The following is a 27691-nucleotide window of genomic DNA, read 5'->3' on the forward strand; positions in this document are numbered from 1 at the left end:
AAGAAACTGGATTTTTATTATTGGCAACAGAATTGTTGATTGGTTTTAACCAAGGAATGGCATGATTGGGCTCTGATTTCTGAAGGGTTATGCTCCCCGCAGCATGGAAAAGAGAGGCAGGAACACTGATGAAGCGGACATTAGGGATGGATCGCTGCCAGATAGAGCAAGAGTGGTTCGATGGTAAGTGGGGAGATTGGTGGCAGCTGGAGGTTGATTTCATGGGGTGGGAGTGGGAAAGAGAGAGGAAAGGGTCATACCCAGATTTCTGCCTTGGGACATGGGGTGAGATGCCACCCACTGAAATAGGGGCACTGGAGTCAGGGAAAAGGGAGGTAAAAGTTGGTAGGCCAATTATTTCCTTTGTGCCAGAGGCCCTTGAAAGAAATCCAAGTAGAAATGCTCAGAAGGCAGATAAATATATAGGCCTTAATAAGGAAATTTTCCACATGCCCACTGCAGGACCCTGAGCCTGGAGGGTGCAGACAGCAAGCAGGTGTGGCCCAGATGAGAGAACTGAGTGACCACCCTGAGGAAACTGGTCAGAAGTATCAGAAAACCATCCTGATGGTGAAACTGTGGCTCTACTGCTTGGCTTTGGGGCTCACCCATTAGCTGCAACCAGCTCCTCTATAACCAGGCAATCCAAATCAATTAGCCATGGATTATTTAAACCAAAAAATGACTGCAGTCTTCCTTATGAAGTTTTGTGGCCTTGCCCTTGGTCGGACAGTCTTCACTGGGGCTGCTCATTTTCATATGCTATGAATAAATCCCCAGTGTTTTAAATCAATTTTCTCTGTAGTTCAACTCTCACTGTGCCTCAGTCTCTCTTTTTTTTCTTTTTGGTCTAGATCTCAAGAAAGTGGTCTGGCTAGAAAGAATAGAGTTAGGAGTCAAGCGGACTGCTGCATAGGAAATAAAATAGGAAAATGGCATAGGTTGTATGGCCCTTAGAGACTAACAAGGCACTTAGCCAGATGAGTGGTTCTGAGAAATCACGTGGGAAAAAGACACCTGTTTAATTTCATTTAACCCAGCCTGTCTAAACCATTTGATCCTGAAACTTTTTTGGCCCCAAATAATCCCGTAAAATCCCACAGAACTAGTGTCTTTTAGAACATACTTTGATAAGTGATAGTTTAGGCATTTGGCATGAAGTAAGTTTATTGACACTCTCATGTGTATAAATACTTACATTTTATGTAAAAAATAATGTCAGCCAGGTTACACGATTTTTCTCAGTTATCTCCCCACTGAAGTAATCTCATGACTAAATGCCTTGCAAACCAAAGTACTATTACCATCCACCTGTTGTAAGCCCGCTATCCAGAAGGAACTAACAAGCCTTTAGAGTAGTATGTCTTTAAACGTGAAGGCACTTTGGGAACCTGAAGGCAGCTCCATACCATCTTCCTAGGGAGGGACAATTGCATATTTTTGTCTAACCATACAATCAAGAGATTCACAGACCCTAAGTCCCACGTGAAGAATTCCTGCTCTGCCAGGCACTAAAACAATTTACACCTATTTAATGGTAGCTGAAGTAACAGCGTCCTTGAAGTCAAAAGCTCTTCACACTTGGAGTATATATGAAGCCCAATCTTTGATCGATAACTGGAGCCAATATCACCAATGCCACCGTCTTCTAGATTTCAGGTTAGCCTGTAGCTCTGCAGCTGGCAGCGGCTTCCCAACCAAATGTTGTTCTTTGCCAGATTGTTTGAAGCTGTTTTGTAATAAATCATTATAGATTTCCTTCTGAAATTCATGCTTTCAGTTATCGTATTTGACTTCCCTATCAAAAAAAAGCTGAGGAATAGTGAAGGATTCTGAAGAGTTAAAGTGTTTATGGTGGAAAGAACAACAGACTTAGCACCAGGCTTTTTTTTCTCCTATAATCCATCATTAACAAGCTGTGTAATCTTGGAAAACGCACCCTACTTCTCTAGGCTTTAAACAGTTCAGTTATGAAATGAGCACAGTTATTGCTGACCTTTCTGTTTCACAATACTGCTGTGGACAAACCAATAAAATAGTGTTCATGAAAATACTTTGGAAACCATGAGGTTACACATAAATGTAAGAGGTGCTGATGGACATATCTGTAACTACTACAAATGACACTCAGTAATTATTCATAGTAGTTGTTGGTTCTAATTTTGTTGTGGGTAATCACCACATGGACAATGAGTCATATTTGAAGACAGCTTGAGTCCCTATTTCCCATGGAAGGTATCTGGCAGAATATCAGTTTCACTGTTCATGTGTGGAATATGGTCACCATCTCATTTATAACACTCCACCAGGTTGTTGCTATTTAATGTTACACTCCGACCCACAGATTAACTGTTTCCCACAATTTCTACTTTACAAATTCAAGTAAATCAGTTTTTTAAAAAATGACTTCTCTGGGGCCGCCTGGGTGGCTCCATTGGTTGAGCACGTGATTCTTGGTTTCAGCTCAGGTCATGATCTCACAGTTCATGATGGTGCTGATGGCACTGAGACTGTTTGGGATCGCCTGTCTCCCTCTGTCTGCCTCTCTCTCCCCTGAACCCCCCTCTCCCTCTCTCAAAAATAAATAAACATTGGGGCGCCTGGGTGGCTCAGTCGGTTAAGCGTCCGACTTCGCCTCAGGTCATAATCTCACAGTCTGTGGGTTCGAGCCCCGCATCAGGCTCTGTGCTGACAGCTCAGAGCCTGGAGCCTGTTTCCAATCCTGTGCCTCCCTCTCTCTCTGCCCCTCTCCCAGTCTCACTTTGTCTCACTCTGTCTCTCAAAAATAAATAAATATAAAAATTTTTTTTTTAATGAGTAAACATTAAAAAAAAACTTATCTGACTAAACACTTTATCTCTTGGGATTTATGTTAGTCTTGGAAGTGCCTTATTACTTGCATTAAAAGCATAGTCATGGGGCGCCTGGGTGGCGCAGTCGGTTAAGTGTCCGACTTCAGCCAGGTCACGATCTCGGGGTCCGTGAGTTCGAGCCCCGCGTCAGGCTCTGGGCTGATGGCTCAGAGCCTGGAGCCTGTTTCCGATTCTGTGTCTCCCTCTCTCTCTGCCCCTCCCCCGTTCATGCTCTGTCTCTCTCTGTCCCAAAAATAAATAAAAAACGTTGAAAAAATAAAAATAAAAAAAATAAAAGCATAGTCATTACACAAATAAAATTATAGTTTTAAGTTTTTAAAGAAATCAGTTAAAAATCACTTACACTATTAGTTACCTCCTTGAAGATGTAAGTAATAATAATGTCAATTCCCCTAGATTCTAGCCTCCCTTCAGCAATCTCGTGCCTGTCCTCCTGTTCAGTCTCCACAGCTCTGCTCAGGAGCTATGTCTAGGGCAGGAACAAACACATTTATATACTAACTGTGGCAGGGACTCACAGTCCCTACCATTTCCCACACTATTACCAAACCCTAGTGGCATCCAACAGATAGAAAGAAGAGAAAACAAACAATTCCATCTCGGCTTCGGAACCTCACAAGGCTAATTGGGGATAAGATTAAATGTATGTCAAAACCTGCTTGAAATTAAGCTTGTACATATAGCAAAAGTTAGTATAACATCATTCGCATGGTAGATAAGCCATATTGAGGAGCCTACCTAAAAAAGGTATGTGCTGAAGAATTCAAACAGAGAAGCCTACATTTAAAAGTAGAAATTTGGGACTATGACTAGATTCAGTCAATCCACTCATTGTATTAACGTTATCTAAAATTCTTCATTTATAAATCAATCAACAACCACTGAATATAGGATGGTTTAAATAAATTAATAATATATACATACCAGACATGGTCCCTGCCTGCATGGCATTTATAATTAAGCAGGAGAGAAAACAAAAAAGAAAGCAAAGTAATATGTAACTACACCTTAGGGTGACTTCAGTGAAGGGTGTACTGAGAAAAAAAAATAGGTAGTAAGGGGTAGGGCCCTTGCCTCCTCTTGACTGGATGACCAGAGACTGCCTATCTGAGGACATACTGAAGCTCAGAATTGAAGGGAAGTCTAGGAAGAGAAAGGAGTGACTCCAAAAGCCTAAAGACGTGAAGGGGATGGCATGTCATAACAACAATGGAAAGACTTGAGTCAGAATCCAGTGAAGAACAGAATGTTAGATAAGTTTCATCAAATATTGATCAACCTGGTAAAATGTTACATTTCAGTCTAAAGGCACAGGAAAGCTTTTGAAGGGTTTTAGGCAAGAGAGTTAATGGATCAGATTAGCTATTTAAGGTCAAGAGGCAAGAACAGAAAGATTAGTTGATTGGCTACTACAACAGAACAGGCAAGAAATGCTGGTTGTTTGGACGATGGTGGTGGCAGTAGAGAAGAGAAATGGATATTTGAGATGTATTTAGGAGGTAGAATGGAAAGGGTTTGGTGGTAGATTGGAAATTGGGGGTGAGGCAGTGGGAGGAATCAAGGATGGCCCCTAAGTGTCTGGCTTGAGCAGGTGGACAGGTGGGGACTAAGTGCCAGACCCTGTTCAAGGTCAAAGATAACTCACCAGGTGCCCAAGCATCACTCTCTGCCTTGGGCTGTAAAAGTGGATGCACTACTTTGATTCCACCAGGTGGTACAAATGATGGATTGAGGTTGATTCTAACCATATCCTTCCCAGTGTGTTTGTTAGCTATCCAAATTGTCTTCTTTTTCCATGTTGAATAGAAGATACGATCACCAAATAGGGACATTGCAAACAAACTGTGCCTTAAAAAAAAAAAACAAAAAACAGAAAAAAAAAAAAACCCATAAATAATAGCAGAACACTTCTTCCTGGGCTTATTAACATTTCACTTCATTTCAGTGTATTGACTAAATTTTAATTACCTACCTTTCCAATTGTTTCTCCTTTAGGTTTAGAAGCAGATGTTAAATTTAAAATTTTATTTATGTAGTCATAATCTGAATTAATGGGATATGATTTCTAGCTTAAACTTCATTGTCTCATTCTTTTGCTAATCAGCACTTAAGTGTGATGAAAATAAAACAAAGAAGAAAATAGGAATTGTGTAAGAGTGCATTCTGGTTGTATCCATTTCACACTTGACTAATTTCTGCCTCTTAACACAAGCAGGAGAGTCAGTTACAGGCAAGACAGTAAATCAAATGAAACATAGGTGCTTCACAAATACATGACATAGTAATTCAAAAAACAAAAACAAAAAACAAAACAAAACTGTAACCAACATGTGAGAACTTACCAGATGCCAAAACTCTGTTAATTATTTTTATTTGCATTTCTTTACTTAATTAATTTTACTAAATTTCACAATAATCCCAAAAAATAGCTACTGCTATTATCCTCATGTTAAAGGAAACTGAGAAGTCATGCAACCTTCCTATAAGTGGTTAATCTTTTATTATATTATAGGACATTATTATATTATAGGACATTATCCTAATATAGGATATCATTTTCTTATATTATAGGACAAGTCACTTGTCCTATAAATGGTAAATCTAGGACTGGTTCTCAAGTCTTTTGGACGCCCCAGTCTGTGCTAAACCACTGGACAAACTTCAAACAGCAATTGTTTTTTACGCCAAAAGCACAACTTACTGCGTAAGGTGTTTGTTAAAATGTACAGAACCTCCATCATAATTACAGGAACAAATATAAGAATTGCTTCCGTCTCTATTGTTCTGAATCCAAAAAAGCCGTTTATCAAGCACATCCAGTGACACAGCGGTTATTCTTTCTGACGTCTCTAACAGAATCTTCACTTCCACACCATTGAGATCTGCTCTGTGGAGGCTGCCAGCCACCTCTGAAGACCAAAATATAAACCTGAGAGCAAGCACATTACATAGACACATAACTGAATGTAAAGTCATTTAAATGGCCAACTCTTTCAGTGTTTCAGATGCCCCCAGGATGAGTGTGACTATTTTGAATGAAATTACAATTCAACAAACATTTACTGCCCTGCTGTGGAAATTCCATGTGATTTCAAGTTAAAAAAGCAATTGTGCTTGCACAGCAGCAAATCACGGTACTCAAAAGCACTATTTGTACAGGGAGCCTGCCTTGGTTCAAATTCAGGCCACTTTCTCAATGAGAAGGTCCTTTTGAGTTCAAAATACTATGATTCCAGGAACTACCATCAGAGTTTTGAAATACATTTCAGTGTCTGAAAACAGCAGTTACCTTTCTACTGGATCAATTGCTACATTTGCAGGATATTTTAAGGCGCTTAAGAGAACACGGGAATTGTTTCCTTTCATGTCTGTTACTGTAATGATTCCTTCCTGTTGATTTGACCAAATAAGTTCTTCATTTATCCAATTTACTGCCATTCCTGAAACATTTTTCTCTATATTGCATACTGTCTGTAAAATCAAATTTCAAAATATTAATATTTTCTCATTCACATAACCATTGTTTTCATCTTTATGTATAAAAATCTATTCTTTTAGGTACCTGTCATTTTTGTGCACTCACAAGATCTTAACATATGGCACAGTTAGGGTGCCATTGTTTTGACAGAGCAATGTTAACCCTACCACATGAATATTTCTGGGCATAGGGTTTATACATTAGTTTTAAAGTGGAAAACTATCCTATGCTTATTGAAATTAGGCAATCAACCATAATGTACTAATAATTTCAACCATAATAACAGTGGAATTTCCAAGATATTTTATTTTTTTTTTAATTTTTTTTTCAACGTTTATTATTTTTGGGACAGAGAGAGACAGAGCATGAACGGGGGAGGAGCAGAAAGAGAGGGAGACACAGAATCGGAAACAGGCTCCAGGCTCTGAGCCATCAGCCCAGAGCCCGATGCGGGGCTCGAACTCACGGACCGCGAGATCGTGACCTAGCTGAAGTCGGACGCTTAACCGACTGCGCCACCCAGGCGCCCCTCCAAGATATTTTAAAGACACTTTATCCATTTGCTAATGGAATTTTCCATATCCTCACCTGAACCCAATTCTAAGCTCTGTGAGATTCTAAAGATGTGCTTGACATTTGTGCACAGAACTTTAAAATAAATGAATTTCTTGGGGCGTCTGGGTGGCTCAGTCGGTTGGGCGTCTGACTTCGGCTCAGGTCATGATCTCACTCAGGTCATGATCTCACGGTTTGTGAGTTCAAGCCCTGAGGTAGGCTCTGTGCTGACAGCTCAGAGCCTGGAGCCTGTTTCTGATTCTGTCTCCCTCTCTCTGTGCCCCTCCCCCGCTCACACTCTGTCTCTCTGTCTCTCTCTCTCTGTCTCTCTCTCAAAAATAACCATTAAAAAAATTTTTTAATAAAATGAATTTCTCATTAGAGTCCCACTTTCATGGCCCCTCTTCTTCCATCAGGCCCCTCCCTTTCTATAGGTCCTCAGTGCCCTCATACTATGACCCTATGGCCCAAAGTGAGGGCTTCTCTTTATACCCTTGGGTAGGAGAGCCTCCTGCTCTCTCATGGTAAAAATGACCAAACAAAAATGTCTGTTATCTCCTAATTCCAGGGCATGCAGGTAAACCAGTTAGTCTTCCTAGGGGGTGGAGGGAGGGGGGTGGGGAGAAGCCCTGGTATGTGAGGTTGCAGGTTTCCTTGGCTTGTAAATATTGCCACCATCGCTGATTTCCAGCCACTGACATGACTTGACTGAACTTGGAATGGGCAGAGATCAAAAATCTCACGAGTTTGTACTGTTCCTATACCTCACACAAAGTAATCTAGCCAATCCACTTAACCAGTTGCTAGTATCTTAATATATTAGCTTACCCAGGTAAATTGTATTTTAACAGGTGTCCTTTTTAAATAATGTTTTAATCCAAAGAAGGGAAAACAATGGTGGATTTTAGGCATCAGGTCAATCCTCTCCTAATGACTTGACACAAAGTCACAACTGTTTAATTTTTTTTCCTAGTCTGTGACAGGAAACCCTCCAGATTCTGAGACTCAGGATTTTGAAACTGTTCTTCTATGGATAGTTGGAGAATATTGAGTAGTCAGCCTTGCTAAAGGTGACATTAGTAAGTATCAGAGACGTGATAAAAGAGATTAGCACTTAATTGAAGCTTTTAAGAATAACTGGAGGGAGAAAGGTTTGGTTTAAAGAAAAACAAACAAAACAATGAGCACTTTGTGCTGGGAATAAATGCTTACGGTTTCTCCAGTCACACGTCTCTATAATCCACCTCTCAGGAATTGAGAGAACATTCCTCCTGCGACTCATTTAAGGGCTCCATCAGTTAGGGAAAAAGACTAAAGATCTTTTGTATGTACTTGAAGCAAAATACTCCATATCTGACACCTGCTTTCTTGTTTTTTTCCCACAGTGCAAACACCTTAAGAATCAAAAAAGGTTTTCCTCCTAAATATCAGGTACTAAAACCCATGACAGACATTTAGACAAAACAAGTTCACAACTCCAGCACAACTGACATTTGGGGCCAGATAATGCCTTGTTGTGGGGGCCATCCTGTATATTATAGCATGTTTTGTAGCATCCCTGGCCTCTACCCACTAGATGCTACTACCTCATTCTCCCGCTTTCCCAATCCAGATGTGAACACCAAAAATGTTTCCAGACACTGCCAAATATCCCGAGTGGCAAAATTGCCCTCAGCTGAGAACCACTGGAAGCAATCATGTAAATAATCTGTACTTAATGAACTTACGTATTTTCAAAATTACATTCACATCCTATTCCTTTGGGGGGCTTCTGAATATCAGTGCCATGTTTATGGACTTATTTAGTAACACACCACAGATACAGATTAAATAAATATCTCTGAGGTGCCTGGATGGCTCAGTCAGTTAAGCGTCCCACTCTTGCTTTAGCTCAGTTCATGATCTCATGGTTCATGAGATGAAGCCTTGCCTCAGGCTGTGCACCAACAGCATGGGGCCTGCTTGGCATTCTCTCTCTCCTCCCTCTCTCTTCCCCTCTCTCTCTCTCTCCTTCAAAATAAATAAATGAGGTTTTTTTAAAAAAATTTTTTAACGTTTATTTATTTTTGAGACAGGGAGAGACAGAGCATGAACGGGGGAGGGTCAGAGAGAGAGAGGGATACACAGAATCTGAAACAGGCTCCAGGCTCTGAGCTGTCAGCACAGAGCCCGACACAGGACTTGAACTCACAGACCGCGAGATCATGACCTGAGCCGAAGCCAGACGCCTAACCGACTGAGCCACCCAGGTGCCCCGGAATGAGCTTTAAAATAAATAAAGAAACATCCACAAATGCCAGAAACATTTGAATTGGAATGTAATTTTCACTCACCTATACATTGCAAATTAACTATATCATGTTTGTCAGCCTATACAGAAATCCCTCAAATGCTTCGGGAAATGTACTTTACCTCTTGCCTTGTCCCATTCAGAAAAACTCTTTGCAAAAGTTGCCGTTCTAGATCTACCCAATAGAGTCTTTCCTTATAGTAATGAAAATCCATGATCACTGATACACCAGCATCAGCCACCAACTGCTCATAATTAGTTCCATCCAGGTCAATCCTAAAGATACTGCCTCCATGGGAGAAAATTAAGAAGGGTTCAGGACCTGTGTGGGAAGAAAGACATTTTCAGGATTTTATCTGATTTAGATAAAGTATTTTCCCATGACAGCTAATACAAGTAGACTTAATTCTTAATTACTGTTTTTATATTTTATTTATTTTTATGTTTACTTATTTTAGAGAGAGACACAGAGTGTGATGGGGGGGGGGGGCAGGGCAGAGAGAGAGGGAGACACAGACTCTGAAGCAGGCCCCAGGCTCTGAGCTGTCAGCACAGAGCCTGATGTAGGGCTTGAACTCACAAACTATGAGATCATGACCTGAGCTGAAGTCAGATGCTTAACCGACTGAGCCACCCAAGTGCCCCTGGTTTTGTATTTTAAATGAAAACAGTTGTATAGAGAACAAGTTCCTGTAGATATTCCTACTTAATTTTATAAATCGTCTTCTTCACAAATTGATTGTACGAAATGAACATTGCCAATTATGAAAAAAAGAACTACTTGAAGAGAAAACCACTTTCTACTCTGATCTACAAAATGCCATTTTATGTTAAAAAAGAAACCACCTGTTTTCTATTGTGGATAGGGTCTATATGAAGGTAACTTTTAATTATGTAAATTGGAAATAATATTACAAATATTATCATTTTGGAAATGGAGCCCACCTCCTCTTTTTACCTAATGAACAGAAAGAACTTTGGAGTAATGACATAGAAGATGATGGAAAGAAGAGGTCTTAAGTGGAAACAGGAAAAACTGAAATGCCAGCCTGTGAAAGCTCTGAGATGCTTTGTCTCTGTTTGCATCGCCACATAAAACCCAGCATGCCCAGTTAAATCTGAATTGCATGTATGTTGCATGGGACATACTTACAATAAAAAAATTATTTCACGTTTATCTGAAATTCAAATTTAACTAGTTGCCCTATATTTTTATCTGCTAAATTTGGGTGGTAGACTGCACTGGAGTTTTGATTGCTGCAGGGCCTTGCCCAGGGCCCTAACCCTATCATCTCCTGTTCCAGGTGATGCCACCTTCCCTCTCAGACTCCCAAGTATCCAACACCTGCTTTGGGAACCTGATACCTTTCTTTGGAAACCTCAGCACATATTGACTGACTCTGCACAGAGCTTGCCTTTGATGCTTCAAGATAATGCCAGAGAATAGCTTCGTCTCCTGAAGCCAGATTAGTCGCCTTGGTCTCTTCTGCCTGAGCGTGAGAAGGCTCCTTCAGCCCTGCCTTTAGATAACTCTGGAACCTCTGGGATGAGTGGGGGATTGGAGATGAATGCTAACATATTCTTCCTTCTCCACGAGGTTCACATTATTCTCACATATTATTCACATTGCATCCACATTAGACTTTAATACCTTAATGTGACATAGTGAACATGTTCATTGTTCTAAAGATTAAACGGAATGAGGGGCACCTGGGTAGCTCAGTCGGTTAAGCGTCTGATTTCAGCTCAGGTCATATTCTCACGGTCCATGAGTTCGAGCCCCGCGTTGGGCTCTGTGCTGACATCTCAGAGCCTGGAGCCTGCTTCAGATTCTGTGTCTCCCTCTCTCTCTGCCCCTCCCCTGCTCATGTTCTGTCTGTCTCTGTCTCAAAAATAAATAAAAACATTAAAAAAAAGAAGATTAAACGTAATGATGGATTAACATCCTCTTACTCAGGAATTATGTTCTAAGGTCAGAGAACATTAACTCCACCTTAGAGGACATCAGAATAGATACAAGAGGAAGGAAGGGGTGCAAGATCATGAGAGTTTGAAATTGGTGCTGGCATGAATGTCTAGGAGAATTAGCTCAAATCACTCTTCCCATATCTTTCCCACAACAGAAGACTCCTGCACAGACACAGAGGACAGTCCATTTCCTATTGCCACTCTAGCTGTGGAACCAGAAGTATCATAGAAGAAATGGGAAGAGGGCACTGGACTGAGAGCCAGGAGACCTTGTTTCTAGTCCTGGCGCCATAGCTTCCCTGCACAGGACCTCACTGCTACATCAGAGGATTATTGAGGAAAGAAATGAAATTTTATATGGGAAAGTATTTTATTAATTATGGAACACTACACAAATATAATTTGCCACTGCCAATTCCCACAACCAAGGTCTCACTATATAGGTTTGTGCCACTGTTCAGGTTTGAACCCCTGGACGAGAACGTTGGTGTAACTCATCTATCCCACAGCAATGTGTCCTGGAGGAAAAGAAGTCATATAGCAAAAGGCACCCTAAGCTCATAGCTACTGGTCTGTGGGCCTGTAGATTTATTGCTAGGAGTCCTCTTTTTGAAATGTGTATCATGTACTCTCTATAAATTGAATAAATGCACCCAATACGTATTATTAATTTTCTTATGTGCTGATACTTGATACATGAATGATACATTTATTCATTCAATAAAACTTATTTTTTTTTAATTTTTTTTCAACGTTTATTTATTTTTTTGGGTACAGAGAGAGACAGAGCATGAACGGGGGAGGGGCAGAGAGAGAGGGAGACACAGAATCGGAAACAGGCTCCAGGCTCCGAGCCATCAGCCCAGAGCCTGACGCGGGGCTCGAACTCACGGACCGCGAGATCGTGACCTGGCTGAAGTCGGACGCTTAACCGACTGCGCCACCCAGGCGCCCAAAACTTATTTATTTAAAAGTATTACTAAATGGGGGCACCTGGCTGGGTAGTCAGAAGAGCATATGACTTTTGGTCTCAGGGTCATGAGTGCAAGCCCCACACTGGGTGTTGAGAATACAAAAAAAATAAATAAATAAGACTTAAAAAAAAACAAATAGGGGCACCTGGGTGGCTCAGTCGATTGGACATCCAATTTCAGCTTAGGTCATGATCTCCTGGCTCGTGAGTCCAAGCCCAGTGTCAGGCTCTGTGTTGACAGCTCAGAGCCTGGAGCCTGCTTCAGATTCTCTGTCTCCCTCTGTCTCTCTGTATCCCACCCCCTGCCGCTCTCTCTGTCTCTTTCAAAAATTAATAAACATTGAAAAAAAAATTTTTAAATAAATAAAAGTATTACTGAATGGGAGGTTTCCAGGTTTAAAAAAAAAGGAGAAAGAAAAGGTACTTTAAAAATTTGAGACAGAATATAGCACAACACTTTGTACATAATAGGTACTCAAAATTTTTGAATAAAAAAGTAATAAAGAAACAATTGTAATTTGCTAATTTGTCTGGCTTTTACCAAAGGAACAAAGCCAAAGACACCAGCAGATCTATCAAATTCATAAAAGCAGAGTCAATCCTACAGTGGTTATTTTACTAATAGCAATAATAATAATAATAACAACAACAACAACAACAACAACAACAACAAACTTCTACATCTTGATCTCATTTATCCTTAATATAACACCATGAGCTAGATGGGCCAGATATTACAATGAATAAATCAAAGAGAAATCTGAAGAATACTTAGATCCATAAAACACAAACCATAACATTAACTTCAGTAACTTTTCAAAAAATAGAAAATATTTATTACAGTACTAAGTATGAATTAATGAATTTACTCTTCCGATTTTTCCCATTCACTGGTGAATCATAGATAGCATCCTCTTGGAACTAAAAAGATCCTAAACATTACCTATCAGTGTTTCCTAAAATTGTCCAAAAGAATCAGAATGTTGTGTGTGCGTGTGCGTGTGTGTGTGTGTGTGTGTGTGTGTGTGTCTTTTGCAGACCCCTTCCTTTAAGATTCCAATTTAGTATAAGGGCTGGGCTGAGGGTGAGACATTCCAGATGATTCTTACATCTTGGTGAACTGGAAATCATAGATTTAGTTGAGATGAGGAAATCCAATGATGTTTCCCAACGGCCACCACTAGTTGGTGCCCAATTAGCAGCCCAATATCACCCTCTTTCCTGCCTTGGTCTGGATTGCCATATGTTAAGACATTACAATCTTCATTTTGCTTATGTAACTGGTTTTAATTCCACTTCCCTCAAAACATTGTTCATTCCCCACCCCACCCCCCACCCCCCCCACACACACACTGTTGGCATCATTTTGTGTAACTGTAGGGCCTGGGTGAGTATTTGTAGACATGAAATGTAACATGATTCTTTTAAAAATGAAAGACTTTGAAAATTGGGCTTGGTAAAATAGTCATTCTGTATTACCACAGGAAATGATAAATAAGTTAGGGTTTTTAAGATCTGTCAAAGACTCTGTAAACATCAGTGTGTGGGACAATTTGTGGATCTGAATGTCAGCAGAATGTGCATGTTGGAACAGCTAAAGTTTCCCGTGGCAAAACCTATGGTGTTTATTTTGGGTGCCATTCAGTAAAAGGGAAGTGCACAGAAAATCAAACATTACTTCTAAGGAATACAAACCCCAAAACAGCAAACTGGTCACAGCAAATCAATTGAAGCCTCTGACTTCTCAGCCTGGGGATTAGCAGGGGATCTGCAGAAATTACAAAGGAGGCCAGAATGCTTGGAGCATCCTGAAGATGTTCATTAGTGACTCCAAGAGCTGGTTCAGAGGTCAATTAGGAAAAGCAGGTTTTGATTGAAGTGGGCGGTAGAAACAGAATATTTCACAACAGTCCCTTTTTCACCTGCTCTGAGCTGGTGGGAGAGGTCCCACACAGGTAAATGGGAAAAGGAAGCCAAGCTCTTCTGCCCCCTGTGGGCAAAGACCCACAGAACCTAGTTAGCACATAAATGATCCTGGCAATCAGATTAACAAAAAATCCTGGGCTTCTCTCAGGCCCATATGGCACCCTGCTCTCCCCACCACAGGCTTCCTGCTCTAAATCTGGAAACAGACTGCAGGTTCACAGGACAGACAGTGAAAAGGAAGCTCCAGGCCTTCAGGATTCAACAACACCATGCAGAAAGAAGGTAGATTTAAAGTGATGGACCTGATGACATAAGAAAGCTTGACACCTTTCACTGCTCCTACCATAAACCCCTAAGAAGAGTCATTTATTACTGCCTCTCAAGAGGCTGACTTGAGGGGCAACTTGGGTTTTATGAACCACAGAAAGTTTTATTTCATTCTAAAAGACTATCCCCATCTGTTTTGGTGGACAATCATAGCTTTTTTCTCAGCTTATTCATTAGTGTCAAAATTCAACGTTTTTTTATTTATTTTTGGGACAGAGAGAGACAGAGCATGAACGGGCGAGGGGCAGAGAGAGAGGGAGACACAGAATCGGAAACAGGCTCCAGGCTCTGAGCCATCAGCCCAGAGCCTGATGCGGGGCTCGAACTCACGGACCGCGAGATCGTGACCTGGCTGAAGTCAGACGCTCAACCGACTGCGCCACCCAGGCGCCCCAATTAGTGTCAAAATTCAAGGCAGGTGAGAGAGAAACCAAGCGACCCAGAAATAATACATCCAGAAAGGGGAGCCAGAGAGGTGAATTTAAATCTTAATTCTGAAAGACAAGCCTAGGGGCCCAATTTTGCTTTCTGAAAAATGCGAATGAAGTTTGCCACCCTAGTCCCAGAGTGGTGGTAGACATGTGTCATCTAAAGCAGAAAATAGCCCCTACCTAACCCTCAATCCGATTCTCATCGTCAACCTTAAGAGGTCTTCCAGGTTCTCAGGATGGTAACTGGGACAAGAAGGTTCTGCAGATTTTTTTTTTTTTCAATAGGACTTCTCACCCTTTAATGTGCCATTACACTTTTGATACTCCAAGAAGGTAGGTGGTGAGTATCACCAGAATAGCAATAGCCAACATCTTGGGTGTTATCTCTTAGGGTAGCACATTGAATGTATTGTTTCACTTAGCTGGATAATACCAGCAGGTGGGTTCTCAATGTTTTCATTGTACAGAAGAAGAGACTGAAGTTGGGAGCAGTTAACGTGACATAGTCACATGGTCAATAAGTAACAGATTAATTATTTATAAATAATAAAGCCATGTCTTTCTGATCACATAGTCTAGCTTTTAAACATCATGCTGTGCTGCTTATCTCTAACTGAATTTACCAAGAACTCTTACTAGTTAGGGTCTCATAGTTCAACTGTGTCAAGAAACCCACTTTGGGAAACACTGCTCTAGGCATGTTCACCCTAAGGCCAGATTCTCTGCATCCATGTTCCAGGAACTGGTTAGAAAATGGGTCTGTTTAACACAGGAGCCAAGAATACACAATGGAGAAAGGACAATCTCTTCAATAAATGGTGTTGGGAAAACTGGACAGCTACCATGCAAAAGAATGAAACCGGACTACTATTTATACCACACACAAAAATTAACTCAAAATAGATTAAAGACTTGAATGGAAGACCTGAAACCATAAAAGTCCTAGAAGAAAACATAGGTGGTAAACTCCCCAACATTGATCTTAGTGCCATCTTTGCAATCTGACTCCAAAGGCAAGAGTAACAAAAGCAAAAATAAACAAATGGGACGACACCAAATAAACAGCTTCTGCACAGCAAAGAAAACCATCATCAAATAAGGCAACCTACTGAATGGGAGAAGATATTTGCAAACCATATATCTGATAAGGTGTAAATATGCAAAAATATAGAGAGAACTCCTACAACTCAAAAACACAACCAAAAAACCCTATTTAAAATTGAGGAGAGGAGGGGCGCCTGGGTGGCGCAGTCGGTTAAGCGTCCGACTTCAGCCAGGTCACGATCTCGCGGTCCGTGAGTTTGAGCCCCGCGTCAGGCTCTGGGCTGATGGCTCGGAGCCTGGAGCCTGTTTCCGATTCTGTGCCTCCCTCTCTCTCTGCCCCTCCCCCGTTCATGCTCTGTCTCTCTCTGTCCCAAAAATAAATAAAAAACGTTGAAAAAAATTTAAAAAAAATGTTTAAAATTGAGGAGAGGGGCACCTGGGTGGCTCAGTTTGAGTGTCCAACTTTGGCTCAGATCATGATCTCACAGTCTGTGAGTTTGAGTGCCATGTCAGGCTCTGTGCTGACAGCTCAGAGCCTAGAGCCTGCTTCAGATTCTGTGTCTCTGTCTCTCTCTGCCTCTCTCCCACTCACAATCTGTCAGCCCCCACCTCAAAAATAAATAACATTTAAAAAAATGGGGAGAGAATCTGAGTCCACATTTCTCCAAACAAGACATAAATATGGCCAACAGACACATGAAAATATGCTCAACATCAGTAATTACTAGCGAAATGCAAATCAAAACCATGAGATAACACCTTACACCTGTCAGCAAATCAAACCATGTGATAACACCTTAACACAATTATCTTCTTTCACTACTTTAAGATAATGTTTCTCAAATTACAAGCCTAAACAAATAAACATTTGCCTGTAGATACATTCTGAGTATCCCTAGACAAATAGACAAAAACAATAAGAAATTAAAAAGTGTTGGATTCTAGATGCTTCCTGAGTCCAATTTCATTTTTCTTATTAATTCCACCCTGACCAACCAGTTAATCCTAAGCCCCAGCTGCACATATAGCTATACAAATATAGAGAAAAAATACTTCATGTAATTTCTTTGGAATATTGAAAGCAGATATGATGGAGTAATTAGGAAAAAAATAATTAATTGGAAATTTTGTGTCATACTTTATCATCAAGGATAATAACAAATCACAGAAAATTATGGGTAAGATGATTGTGAGGACTTGGCTCATCCCAAGAAACTAACTTCAGATTTCTCTAAGCATCATTAAGCAATGGTGTTCACAAAGCAAAGGTGTTCTAAATGTCTCAGCTTATGGTATTGGGTGGAAAGTAACACCTAGTATTTACTGGAAACTCACTAAGTCAAGTGTGAGTCTAAGGACCTTATATTGACTAATGTATTTAGTCGTCATAAAATCCTATGAGGTGAGTACTGGAAGCTCATATCAGCTACACAATTGAACCTTATTAACTTCAAAAGTTGAAGCCTAACACAACCTGCCAGGTATAGCCCATCGACTGAAACTGAGGGAGCGCTCTCATGCAAAATAAGACAACAGCAAGGTAACACTAGAACCACCTATCTACTGCTCCACTTTTTCCTGTGACAAGATCAATCCACGTGTGTAATGCACCAACCACAATTCACTGTTTAAAATGTGTCCTTTGTTTAAAAAATGGCATTTCATCCTGTCTGTTGGAAGTAATAAAACCTAGTCATTTCCTATGCATCAACATAGCTTATGTGACAGAGGGATATCCATGCACAGTGTGCTTTTTTTTAGGTTTCTGTTCCAGAAGATAATCTATCAATATTTAAAGAAATTCACCTATCATCCTTTCTTTTTTTAATTGTGTGTGGGGGGGAGGAAGAGCACACAGGAGAGGGGCAGAGAGGGAGAGAGAGAATCCCTAGCAGGTTCCGCATTGCCAGCTCAGAGCCCAACGTGGGGCTTGATCCCACAAACTGTGACATCCTGACCTGAGCCAAAATCAAGAGTCAGACGCTTAACCAACTGAGCCACCCAGGCACCCCCATTGTTGGGTGCTTTTTAAATGCATTGAAATTTTAGATGGAAATTTTTCTTCACATATTCTTTTTTCTCCTTACGTGAAATTGTTGCCAGGATTCATTAGAATAATCAAGAAATATAAGTTTCGGTTGGTTTTTCAAATTTGTTTTCCAAAATATAATAACCTTTTTGATCCACTCAGAGCTTTTAAAATTCTCAACAATGTTGCTTAAATCTAAAAGATCTCTATTTCCACATACTGGGTAAATTAATGACAATAGCCTTTGCAGTTTCCCTGCAGACCAAGGAGAGGTTAAATTCCTTTCTGCTGAACATTCTATAGTAAACAGAACAACTGTATGCTTCAGAGGGAGGAAAACATATGAAGACTCCTGGTAGGTTCTAAACTCTGCATGTTTTTCAACCTCATAAGGGAAGGGTCCCAAATACACAGGATTGTTGTCAACAGCTATATGGTGCTGAGTGTGACTGATCTTCTGTAATTGATCTGTTTATAAAAGGATGCAACCTATGGAAGAAGAAAGACCCTTCTTCAAGCTTTTGAAATTTTAATCAGAAAAGTATTGAAATGAATAAAATAAAACACTATTTCTCAACTGCCACATCATGTGCTAAAGAACAAGGCAGCTGCCTTGATGTTGTTAGGACCGTCTGTATCCTAACAACCATCTACCCACAAAGAGAATCACCTTATGAATGAAATCTACCTACAAAGACAAAGCTGGTCTGTAGCACCCTGACAGGCTACTCTGGATGGAGGAAGAAAGTACTACTGTTCTCTGAGAGGCCTTTTCTATCCTGCCACTGGGAGGGGGCTTGCAAATAAATCAGCCCATACCATGAATCATTGTCATGGGGGTCTGCTGGCTCTCAAATGCCTTCACATGCACACAAATTCCAGCGTTCTAAGTATCCTGGGAAATACTTGGGAAACCCAGACACTGAGAGACATTAGCATGGTTAGCCAGGCTTGGGAGAATCAGAAAACCAAGGTCATAAAGTGAAAACAGACGCACACACCAATTCAAACTCCTGGCTTAGAAAGAAGGTCAAGAGGTGATGAGAGCAAAAGTTTCTGCCTAATATTTGGCTAAAACAACTGAAGTTTCCATACATTAACTAAATTCCGGCATCAAAGTGACATAGAGAAACTGAAGGACTCCATAAAAATCTGCTTTTTGCTCCTTTTCCTGCTTCTATTCTTGCTAGGACGCTCAGTTAAGCTCTTGCTTAACGCTCAGTTGGTTAAGCGTCTGACTCTTGATTTTGGCTCAGGTCATGATGTCACAGTTTGTGGGACCGAGCCCCACTGCACCCCCACTTTACATATGCCTCATAGTACAAATAATGTATGTCCTCCTTGTAAGGAACAAGGAGTTAATGGTTTCTTTAGAGTCTACCAGCACATTAGATAACATCTAAGGAAGGACTGGGCGAGAATGACCGAGTGAAGCCATCCTGTGCATATTCCAGACCACCAGCACTAGACATCTTGACGCCAAGATCCCCTGGCTCCAAGGAATAAGAGACTTATGGAGGACTTATGGACCCTTTTCCTTGTTCTGACTAGATCCTGGATGCCTGGGAGGATATGTACACCAGACCACAATCCTCAGTAAAAACCCCAGATCCAAGCAAAGATGAGAGACTATCTTTTTCCTTTCTGAGTCTCTTGGATGCTCTGTCTGTATTTGCACTCTTTCTATATCTTCAATAAACTCTGCTCTCATGCCGTCCCAGCTCATGTTTGATTTCTATCCTGCATGTAGACTCTCTTGGCCGGTCCTGTAGGAACGCCTCTGGGTCCTTGGACCCAGCCTGCCTACACCAAAAGGAAACATTTGAATTGAAGATGTTCAGGACAGGGCCCCCCAAGAATGTGCCACTTTGGCATGTGGATTATTTTGAGCTGAAGGCACTTGAGACCCTATGGGCTTAAGAGGAAATTTTGCCCCTTCCTTAACTACATAGAAGAATCTAAATTGGGGGCCCTTCCCAGAATAAGAGTTATTAACAGAAAGAAATTTTACCTGAATGATCCATCTGCATGGCAGGGCAATCATCTAATTACCAAATATCTGTTCTTATCACGCTGTGAATAACATTCCTTTTCTGAAAGTCCCAAACCCCTACCCGTTTTTAGTTCAGAATGATACATATACTTCATTTTGCCTATCTTTCATGGCGATGTGGATTCCCCATACATATACTTACTAAATTCTATTTTCTCCTATTAATCTGTCTCATGTCAACTTGATTCTTAGTCCAGCTAGAAGAACCTTTTAGGGGGACAGGAATTCTTTTTTTTTTAAACCATATGTTTCATTTCAAAAAATATATCAGGTTCTTTTCCAAAGAACATATACTTGAAATTTTGGAATATTGGAATTTCACAGTTTTACAAAATTCAGGAACTGTCAACTTTCTTCCTCTCTTAATGGTAGTTTATGTTCCTTATTTTTTTCTTCCAAGATTTTATTTAAATTCAAGTTAGTTAACATATAGTATAGTATTGCTTTCAGGAGAATTTAGTGATTCATTGCTTACATATAACACCCAGGGCTCATCCCAACAAGTGTCTTCCTTAATGCCCATCACCCATCTAGCCCATCCCCCACCCACTTCCCCTCCAGCAACCCTCATTTTGTTCTCTATATTTAACAGTCACTTATGGTTTGCCTCCCTGTTTTTATCTTATTTTAGTTTTCCTTCCCTTCCCTATCTTCATCTGTTTTGTTTCTCAAATTTCACATGAGTGAAATCATACAGTATTTGTCAGTCTCTGACTGACTTATTTCACTTAGCATAATACACTCTAGTTCCATCCACCTCGTTGCAAAAGATTTCATTCTTGATGGCTGATGTTCCATTCAACTTTTATGTCACATCTTCTTTATTCATCAGTCAGTGGACATTTGTGCTCTTTCCATAATTTGGCTATAGTTGTTGATAATGCTGCTGTAAACACTGGGGTGCAGGTACCCCTTTTAATCAGGATTTTTATACCCTATAGGTAAAGACCTAGTACTGAAATTGCTGGGTCATAAGGTAGTTCTATTTTTAACTATTTGTGGAACCTCCATACTGTTTTCCAGAGTGGCTGCACCAGTTTGCATTCCCACCAGCAGTGTAAGAAGGACTGAAATGGTGGCATGCAATACCAGTATTTATAAACACTATTATTAATAAAGAATTTCTACAAAATGAACCTGCATGCTTGGTTCACCTAACATGCAAGTAATAGCTCCTTCAAAATGAGTAGTACTACCATTTTGGATGAAAGTATTGACCTTTGGGCAAGAAGTAAATAGACACTGGAGGAAATTATGTTCCAATGCTTCAGGTTTTTGTTGTGCTGTTGTTGTTGTTCCTGCTGATTTCTCAAAGGTAATTCTAATTCTAACATTAGAGACTATAACAAAACATTGATTAACGTAACATTTATAATGGAACATTTTGTTCCCTAACTCTAGGATTTCTCAGATTTGGAGTAAAAATTAAAACTGAACTAAACACTGAACTGCTTCATGAAATTTGAAAATTTCTTTTTTTTTTATTTATATATGAAATTTATTGTCAAATTGGTTTCCATACAACACCCAGTGCTCATCCCAAAAGGTGCCCTCCTCAATACCCATCACCCACCCTCTCCTCCCTCCCACCCCCCATCAACCCTTAGTTCGTTCTCAGTTCTCAACAGTCTCTTATGCTTTGGCTCTCTCCCACTCTAACCTCTTATTTTTTTTTTCCTTCCCCTCCCCCATGGGTTCCTGTTAAGTTTCTCAGGATCCACATAAGAGTGAAACCATATGGTATCTGTCTTTCTCTGTATGGCTTATTTCACTTAGCATCACACTCTCCAGTTCCATCCACGTTGCTACAAAAGGCCATATTTCATTTTTTCTCATTGCCACGTAGTATTCCATAGTGTATATAAACCACAATTTCTTTATCCATTCATCAGTTGATGGACATTTAGGCTCTTTCCATAATTTGGCTATTGTTGAGAGTGCTGCTATGAACATTGGGGTACAAGTGCCCCTATGCATCAGTACTCCTGTGTCCCTTGGATAAATTCCTAGCAGTGCTATTGCTGGGTCATAGGGTAGGTCTATTTTTAATTTTCTGAGGAACCTCCACACTGCTTTCCAGAGCGGCTGCACCAATTTGCATTCCCACCAACAGTGCAAGAGGGTTCCCGTTTCTCCACATCCTCTCCAGCATCTATAGTCTCCTGATTTGTTCATTTTGGCCACTCTGACTGGCGTGAGGTGATACCTGAGTGTGGTTTTGATTTGTATTTCCCTGATAAGGAGCGACGCTGAACATCTTTTCATGTGCCTGTTGGCCATCCGGATGTCTTCTTTAGAGAAGTGTCTATTCATGTTTTCTGCCCATTTCTTCACTGGGTTATTTGCTTTTCGGGTGTGGAGTTTGGTGAGCTCTTTATAGATTTTGGATACTAGCCCTTTGTCCGATATGTCATTTGCAAATATCTTTTCCCATTCCGTTGGTTGCCTTTTAGTTTTGTTGGTTGTTTCCTTTCCTGTGCAGAAGCTTTTTATCTTCATAAGGTCCCAGTAATTCATTTTTGCTTTTAACTCCCTTGCCTTTGGGGATGTGTCGAGTAAGAGATTGCTACGGCTGAGGTCAGAGAGGTCTTTTCCTGCTTTCTCCTCTAGGGTTTTGATGGTTTCCTGTCTCACATTCAGGTCCTTTATCCATTTGGAGTTTATTTTTGTGAATGGTGTGAGAAAGTGGTCTAGTTTCAACCTTCTGCATGTTGCTGTCCAGTTCTCCCAGCACCATTTGTTAAAGAGACTGTCTTTTTTCCATTGGATGTTCTTTCCTGCTTTGTCAAAGATGAGTTGGCCATACGTTTGTGGGTCTAGTTCTGGGGTTTCTATTCTATTCCATTGGTCTATGTGTCTGTTTTTGTGCCAATACCATGCTGTCTTGATGATGACAGCTTTGTAGTAGAGGCTAAAGTCTGGGATTGTGATGCCTCCTGCTTTGGTCTTCTTCTTCAAAATTCCTTTGGCTATTCGGGGCCTTTTGTGGTTCCATATGAATTTTAGGATTGCTTGTTCTAGTTTCGAGAAGAATGCTGGTGCAATTTTGATTGGGATTGCATTGAATGTGTAGATAGCTTTGGGTAGTATTGACATTTTGACAATATTTATTCTTCCAATCCATGAGCAGGGAATGTCTTTCCATTTCTTTAAATCTTCTTCAATTACCTTCATAAGCTTTCTATAGTTTTCAGCATACAGATCCTTTACATCTTTGGTTAGATTTCTTCCTAGGTATTTTATGCTTCTTGGTGCAATTGTGAATGGGATCAGTTTCCTTATTTGTCTTTCTGTTGCTTCATTGTTAGTGTATAAGAATGCAACTGATTTCTGTACATTGATTTTGTATCCTGCAACTTTGCTGAATTCATGTATCAGTTCTAGCAGACTTTTGGTGGAGTCTGTCGGATTTTCCATGTATAATATCATGTCATCTGCAAAAAGCGAAAGCTTGACTTCATCTTTGCCAATTTTGATGCCTTTGATTTCCTTTTGTTGTCTGATTGCTGATGCTAGAACTTCCAGCACTATATTAAACAACAGCGGTGAGAGTGGGCATCCCTGTCGTGTTCCTGATCTCAGGGAAAAAGCTCTCAGTTTTTCCCCGTTGAGGATGATGTTAGCTGTGGGCTTTTCATAAATGGCTTTTATCATGTTTAAGTATGTTCCTTCTATCCCAACTTTCTCAAGGGTTTTTATTAAGAAAGGGTGCTGGATTTTGTCAAAGGCCTTTTCTGCATCGATTGACAGGATCATATGGTTTTTCTCTTTTTTTTTGTTAATGTGATGTATCACGTTGATTGATTTGCGAATGTTGAACCAGCCCAGCATCCCAGGAATGAATCCCACTTGATCATGGTGAACAATTCTTTTTATATGCCGTTGAATTCGATTTGCTAGTATCTTATTGAGAATTTTGGCATCCATATTCATCAGGGATATTGGCCTGTAGTTCTCTTTTTTACTGGGTCTCTTTCTGGTTTAGGAATCAAAGTAATACTGGCTTCATAGAACGAGTCTGGAAGTTTTCCTTCCCTTTCTATTTCTTGGAATAGCTTGAGAAGGATAGGTATTATCTCTGCTTGAAACGTCTGGTAGAACTCCCCTGGGAAGCCATCTGGTCCTGGACTCTTATTTGTTGGGAGATTTTTGATAACCGATTCAATTTCTTCGCTGGTGATGGGTCTGTTCAAGCTTTCTATTTCCTCCTGATTGAGTTTTGGAAGAGTGTGGGTGTTCAGGAATTTGTCCATTTCTTCCAGGTTGTCCAATTTGTTGGCATATAATTTTTCATAGTATTCCCTGATAATTGTTTGTATCTCTGAGGGATTGGTTGTAATAATTCCATTTTCATTCATGATTTTATCTATTTGGGTCATCTCCCGTTTCTTTTTGAGAAGCCTGGCTAGAGGTTTGTCAATTTTGTTTATTTTTTCAAAAAACCAACTCTTGGTTTCGTTGATCTGCTCTACAGTTTTTTTAGATTCTATATTGTTTATTCTGCTCTGATCTTTATTATTTCTCTTCTTCTGCTGGGTTTAGGCTGCCTTTGCTGTTCTGCTTCTAGTTCCTTTAGGTGTGCTGTTAGATTTTGTATTTGGGATTTTTCTTGTTTCTGGAGATAGGCCTGGATTGCAATGTATTTTCCTCTCAGGACTGCCTTCGCTGCGTCCCAAAGCGTTTGGATTGTTGTATTTTCATTTTCGTTTGTTTCCATATATTTTTTAATTTCTTCTCGAATTGCCTGGTTGACCCACTCATTCGTTAGTAGGGTGTTCTTTAACCTCCATGCTTTTGGAGGTTTTCCAGACTTTTTTCTGTGGTTGATTTCAAGCTTCATAGCATTGTGGTCTGAAAGTATGCATGGTATGATTTCAATTCTTGTAAACTTATGAAGGGCTGTTTTGTGACCCAGTATATGATCTATCTTGGAGAATGTTCCATGTGCACTCGAGAAGAAAGTATATTCTGTTGCTTTGGGATGCAGAGTTCTAAATATATCTGTCAAGTCCATCTGATCCAATGTCTCATTCACGGCCCTTGTTTCTTTATTGACCGTGTGTCTAGATGATCTATCCATTTCTGTAAGTGGGGTGTTAAGGTCCCCTGCAATTACCACATTCTTATCAATAAGGTTGCTTGTGTTTATGAGTAACTGTTTTATATATTTGGGCGCTCCGGTATTTGGCGCATAGACATTTATAATTGTTAGCTCTTCCTGATGGATAGACCCTGTCACTATTATATAATGTCCTTCTTCATCTCTTGTTACAGCCTTTAATTTAAAGTCTAGTTTGTCTGATAGAAGTATGGCTACTCCAGCTTTCTTTTGGCTTCCAGTAGCATGATAAATAGTTCTCCATCCCCTCACTCTCAATCTAAAGGTGTCCTCAGGTCTAAAATGAGTCTCTTGTAGACAGCAAATAGATGGGTCTTGTTTTTTTATCCATTCTGATACCCTATGTCTTTTGGTTGGCGCATTTAATCCATTTACATTCAGTGTTATTATAGAAAGATATGGGTTTAGAGTCATTGTGATGTCTGTATGTTTTATGCTTGTAGTGACGTCTCTGGTACTTTGTCTCACAGGGTCCCCCTTAGGATCTCTTGTAGGGCTGGTTTAGTGGTGACAAATTCCTTCAGTTTTTGTTTGTTTGGGAAGACCTTTATCTCTCCTTCTATTCTAAATGACAGGCTTGCTGGATAAAGGATTCTCGGCTGCATATTTTTTCTGTCTAGCAAACTGAAAATCTCGTGCCAACTCTTTCTGGCCTGCCAAGTTTCAAAAGAGAGATCAGTCACGAGTCTTATAGGTCTCCCTTTATATGTGAGGGCACGTTTACCCCTTGCTGCTTTCAGAATTTTCTCTTTATCCTTGTATTTTGCCAGTTTCACTATGATATGTCGTGCAGAAGATCGATTCAAGTTACGTCTGAAGGGAGTTCTCTGTGCCTCTTGGATTTCAATGCCTTTTTCCTTCCCCACTTCAGGGAAGTTCTCAGCTATTATTTCTCCAAGTACCCCTTCAGCACCTTTCCCTCTCTCTTCCTCCTCTGGGATACCAATTATGCGTATATTATTTCTTTTTAGTGTATCACTTAGTTCTCTAATTTTCCCCTCATACTCCTGGATTTTTTTATCTCTCTTTTTCTCAGCTTCCTCTTTTTCCATAACTTTATCTTCTAGTTCACCTATTCTCTCCTCTGCCTCTTCAATCCGAGCCGTGGTGGTTTCCATTTTGTTATGCATTTCGTTTAAAGCGTTTTTCAGCTCCTCGTGACTGTTCCTTAGTCCCTTGATCTCTGTAGCAAGAGATAATCTGCTGTCAGCTATACTCTTTTCAAGCCCAGCGATTAATTTTATGACTATTATTCTAAATTCACTTTCTGTTATATTATTTAAATCCTTTTTGATCAGCTCATTAGCTGTTGTTATTTCCTGGAGATTCTTCTGAGGGGAATTCTTCCGCTTGGTCATTTTGGATAGTCCCTGGCGTGGTGAGGACCTGCAGGGCACTTCCCCTGTGCTGTGGTGTATAACTGGAGTTGGTGGGCGGAGCCGCAGTCAGACCTGATGTCTGCCCCCAGCCCACCGCTGGGGCCACAGTCAGACTGGTGCGTGCCTTCTCTTCCCCTCTCCTAGGGGCGGGATTCACTGTGGGGTGAGGTGGCCTGTCTGGGCTACTTGCACACTGCCAGGCTTGTGATGCTGGGGATCTGGCGTCTTAGCTGGGGTGGGTAGGCAAGGTGCACAGGGGCAGGAGGGGCAGGCTTAGCTTGCTTCTCCTTAGGTGATCCACTTCAGGAGGGGCCCTGTGGCAGCGGGAGGGAGTCAGATCCGCTGCCGGAGGTTTGGCTCCACAGAAGCGCAGAGTTGGGTGTTTGCGCGGAGCGAGCAAGTTCCCTGGCAGGAACTGGTTCTCTTTGGGATTTTGGCTGGGGGATGGGCGGGGAAGATGGCGCTGGCGAGCGCCTTTGTTCCCCACCAAACTGAGCTCTGTCGTCCGGGGGCTCAGCAGCTTTCCTTCCCTTTGTCCTCCAGCCTTCCCGCTTTCTGAGCAGAGCTGTTAACTTATGACCTCCCAGCCGCTAAGTCGAGCTTGCTGTCGGAACACAGTCTGTCAGGCCCCTCCGCTTTTTGCAAGCCAGACTTGGGGGCCCTGCTTGGCCGGCGAGCCGCCCCTCCGCCCCGGCTCCCTCCCGCCAGTCCGTGGAGCGCGCACCGCCTCACCGCCCTTCCTACCCTCTTCCGTGGGCCTCTCGTCTGCGCTTGGCTCCGGCGACTCCATTCTGCTAATCCTCTGGTGGTTTTCTGGGTTATTTAGGCAGGTGTCGGTGGAATCTAAGTGATCAGCAGGACGCGCGGTGAGCCCAGCGTCCTCCTACGCCGCCATCTTCTAATTTTTTTTTTTTCAACGTTTATTTATTTTTTTGGGACAGAGAGAGACAGAGCATGAATGGGGGAGGGGCAGAGAGCGAGGGAGACACAGAATCAGAAACAGGCTCCAGGCTCTGAGCCATCAGCCCAGAGCCCGACGCGGGGCTCGAACTCCCGGACCGCGAGATCATGACCTGGCTGAAGTCGGACGCCTAACCGACTGCGCCACCCAGGCGCCCCATGAATTTGAAAATTTCTTGAATAATGTTTAGAAATTCCTTGACAGAAAGTATGTTCTTTAAAATTGATCTGGACATTCTGAAAAAGCTCTCCAATGTAATAGTTTCCAGTTGTTGAGGTTAGCTAA

At 41.1% G+C, this 27691-nt stretch overlaps 1 protein-coding gene across 1 annotated transcript in view; it reads right to left on the reverse strand.

Moving 5' to 3' along the window:
• Positions 1 to 27691, reverse strand: part of EGF (epidermal growth factor) — a 106205-nt gene that overhangs the window by 64098 nt on the left and 14416 nt on the right. Inside the window, 4 exon segments of the mRNA XM_040476133.1 lie at positions 4519 to 4721; positions 5575 to 5802; positions 6163 to 6344; positions 9319 to 9518. Of these exon segments, the coding sequence (XP_040332067.1) occupies positions 4519 to 4721; positions 5575 to 5802; positions 6163 to 6344; positions 9319 to 9518 (813 nt within the window).

This window comes from Herpailurus yagouaroundi, unplaced genomic scaffold (assembly GCF_014898765.1).
Source record: "Herpailurus yagouaroundi ecotype Mexico unplaced genomic scaffold, PumYag 28, whole genome shotgun sequence".
Taxonomy (NCBI): Eukaryota; Metazoa; Chordata; class Mammalia; order Carnivora; family Felidae; genus Herpailurus; species Herpailurus yagouaroundi.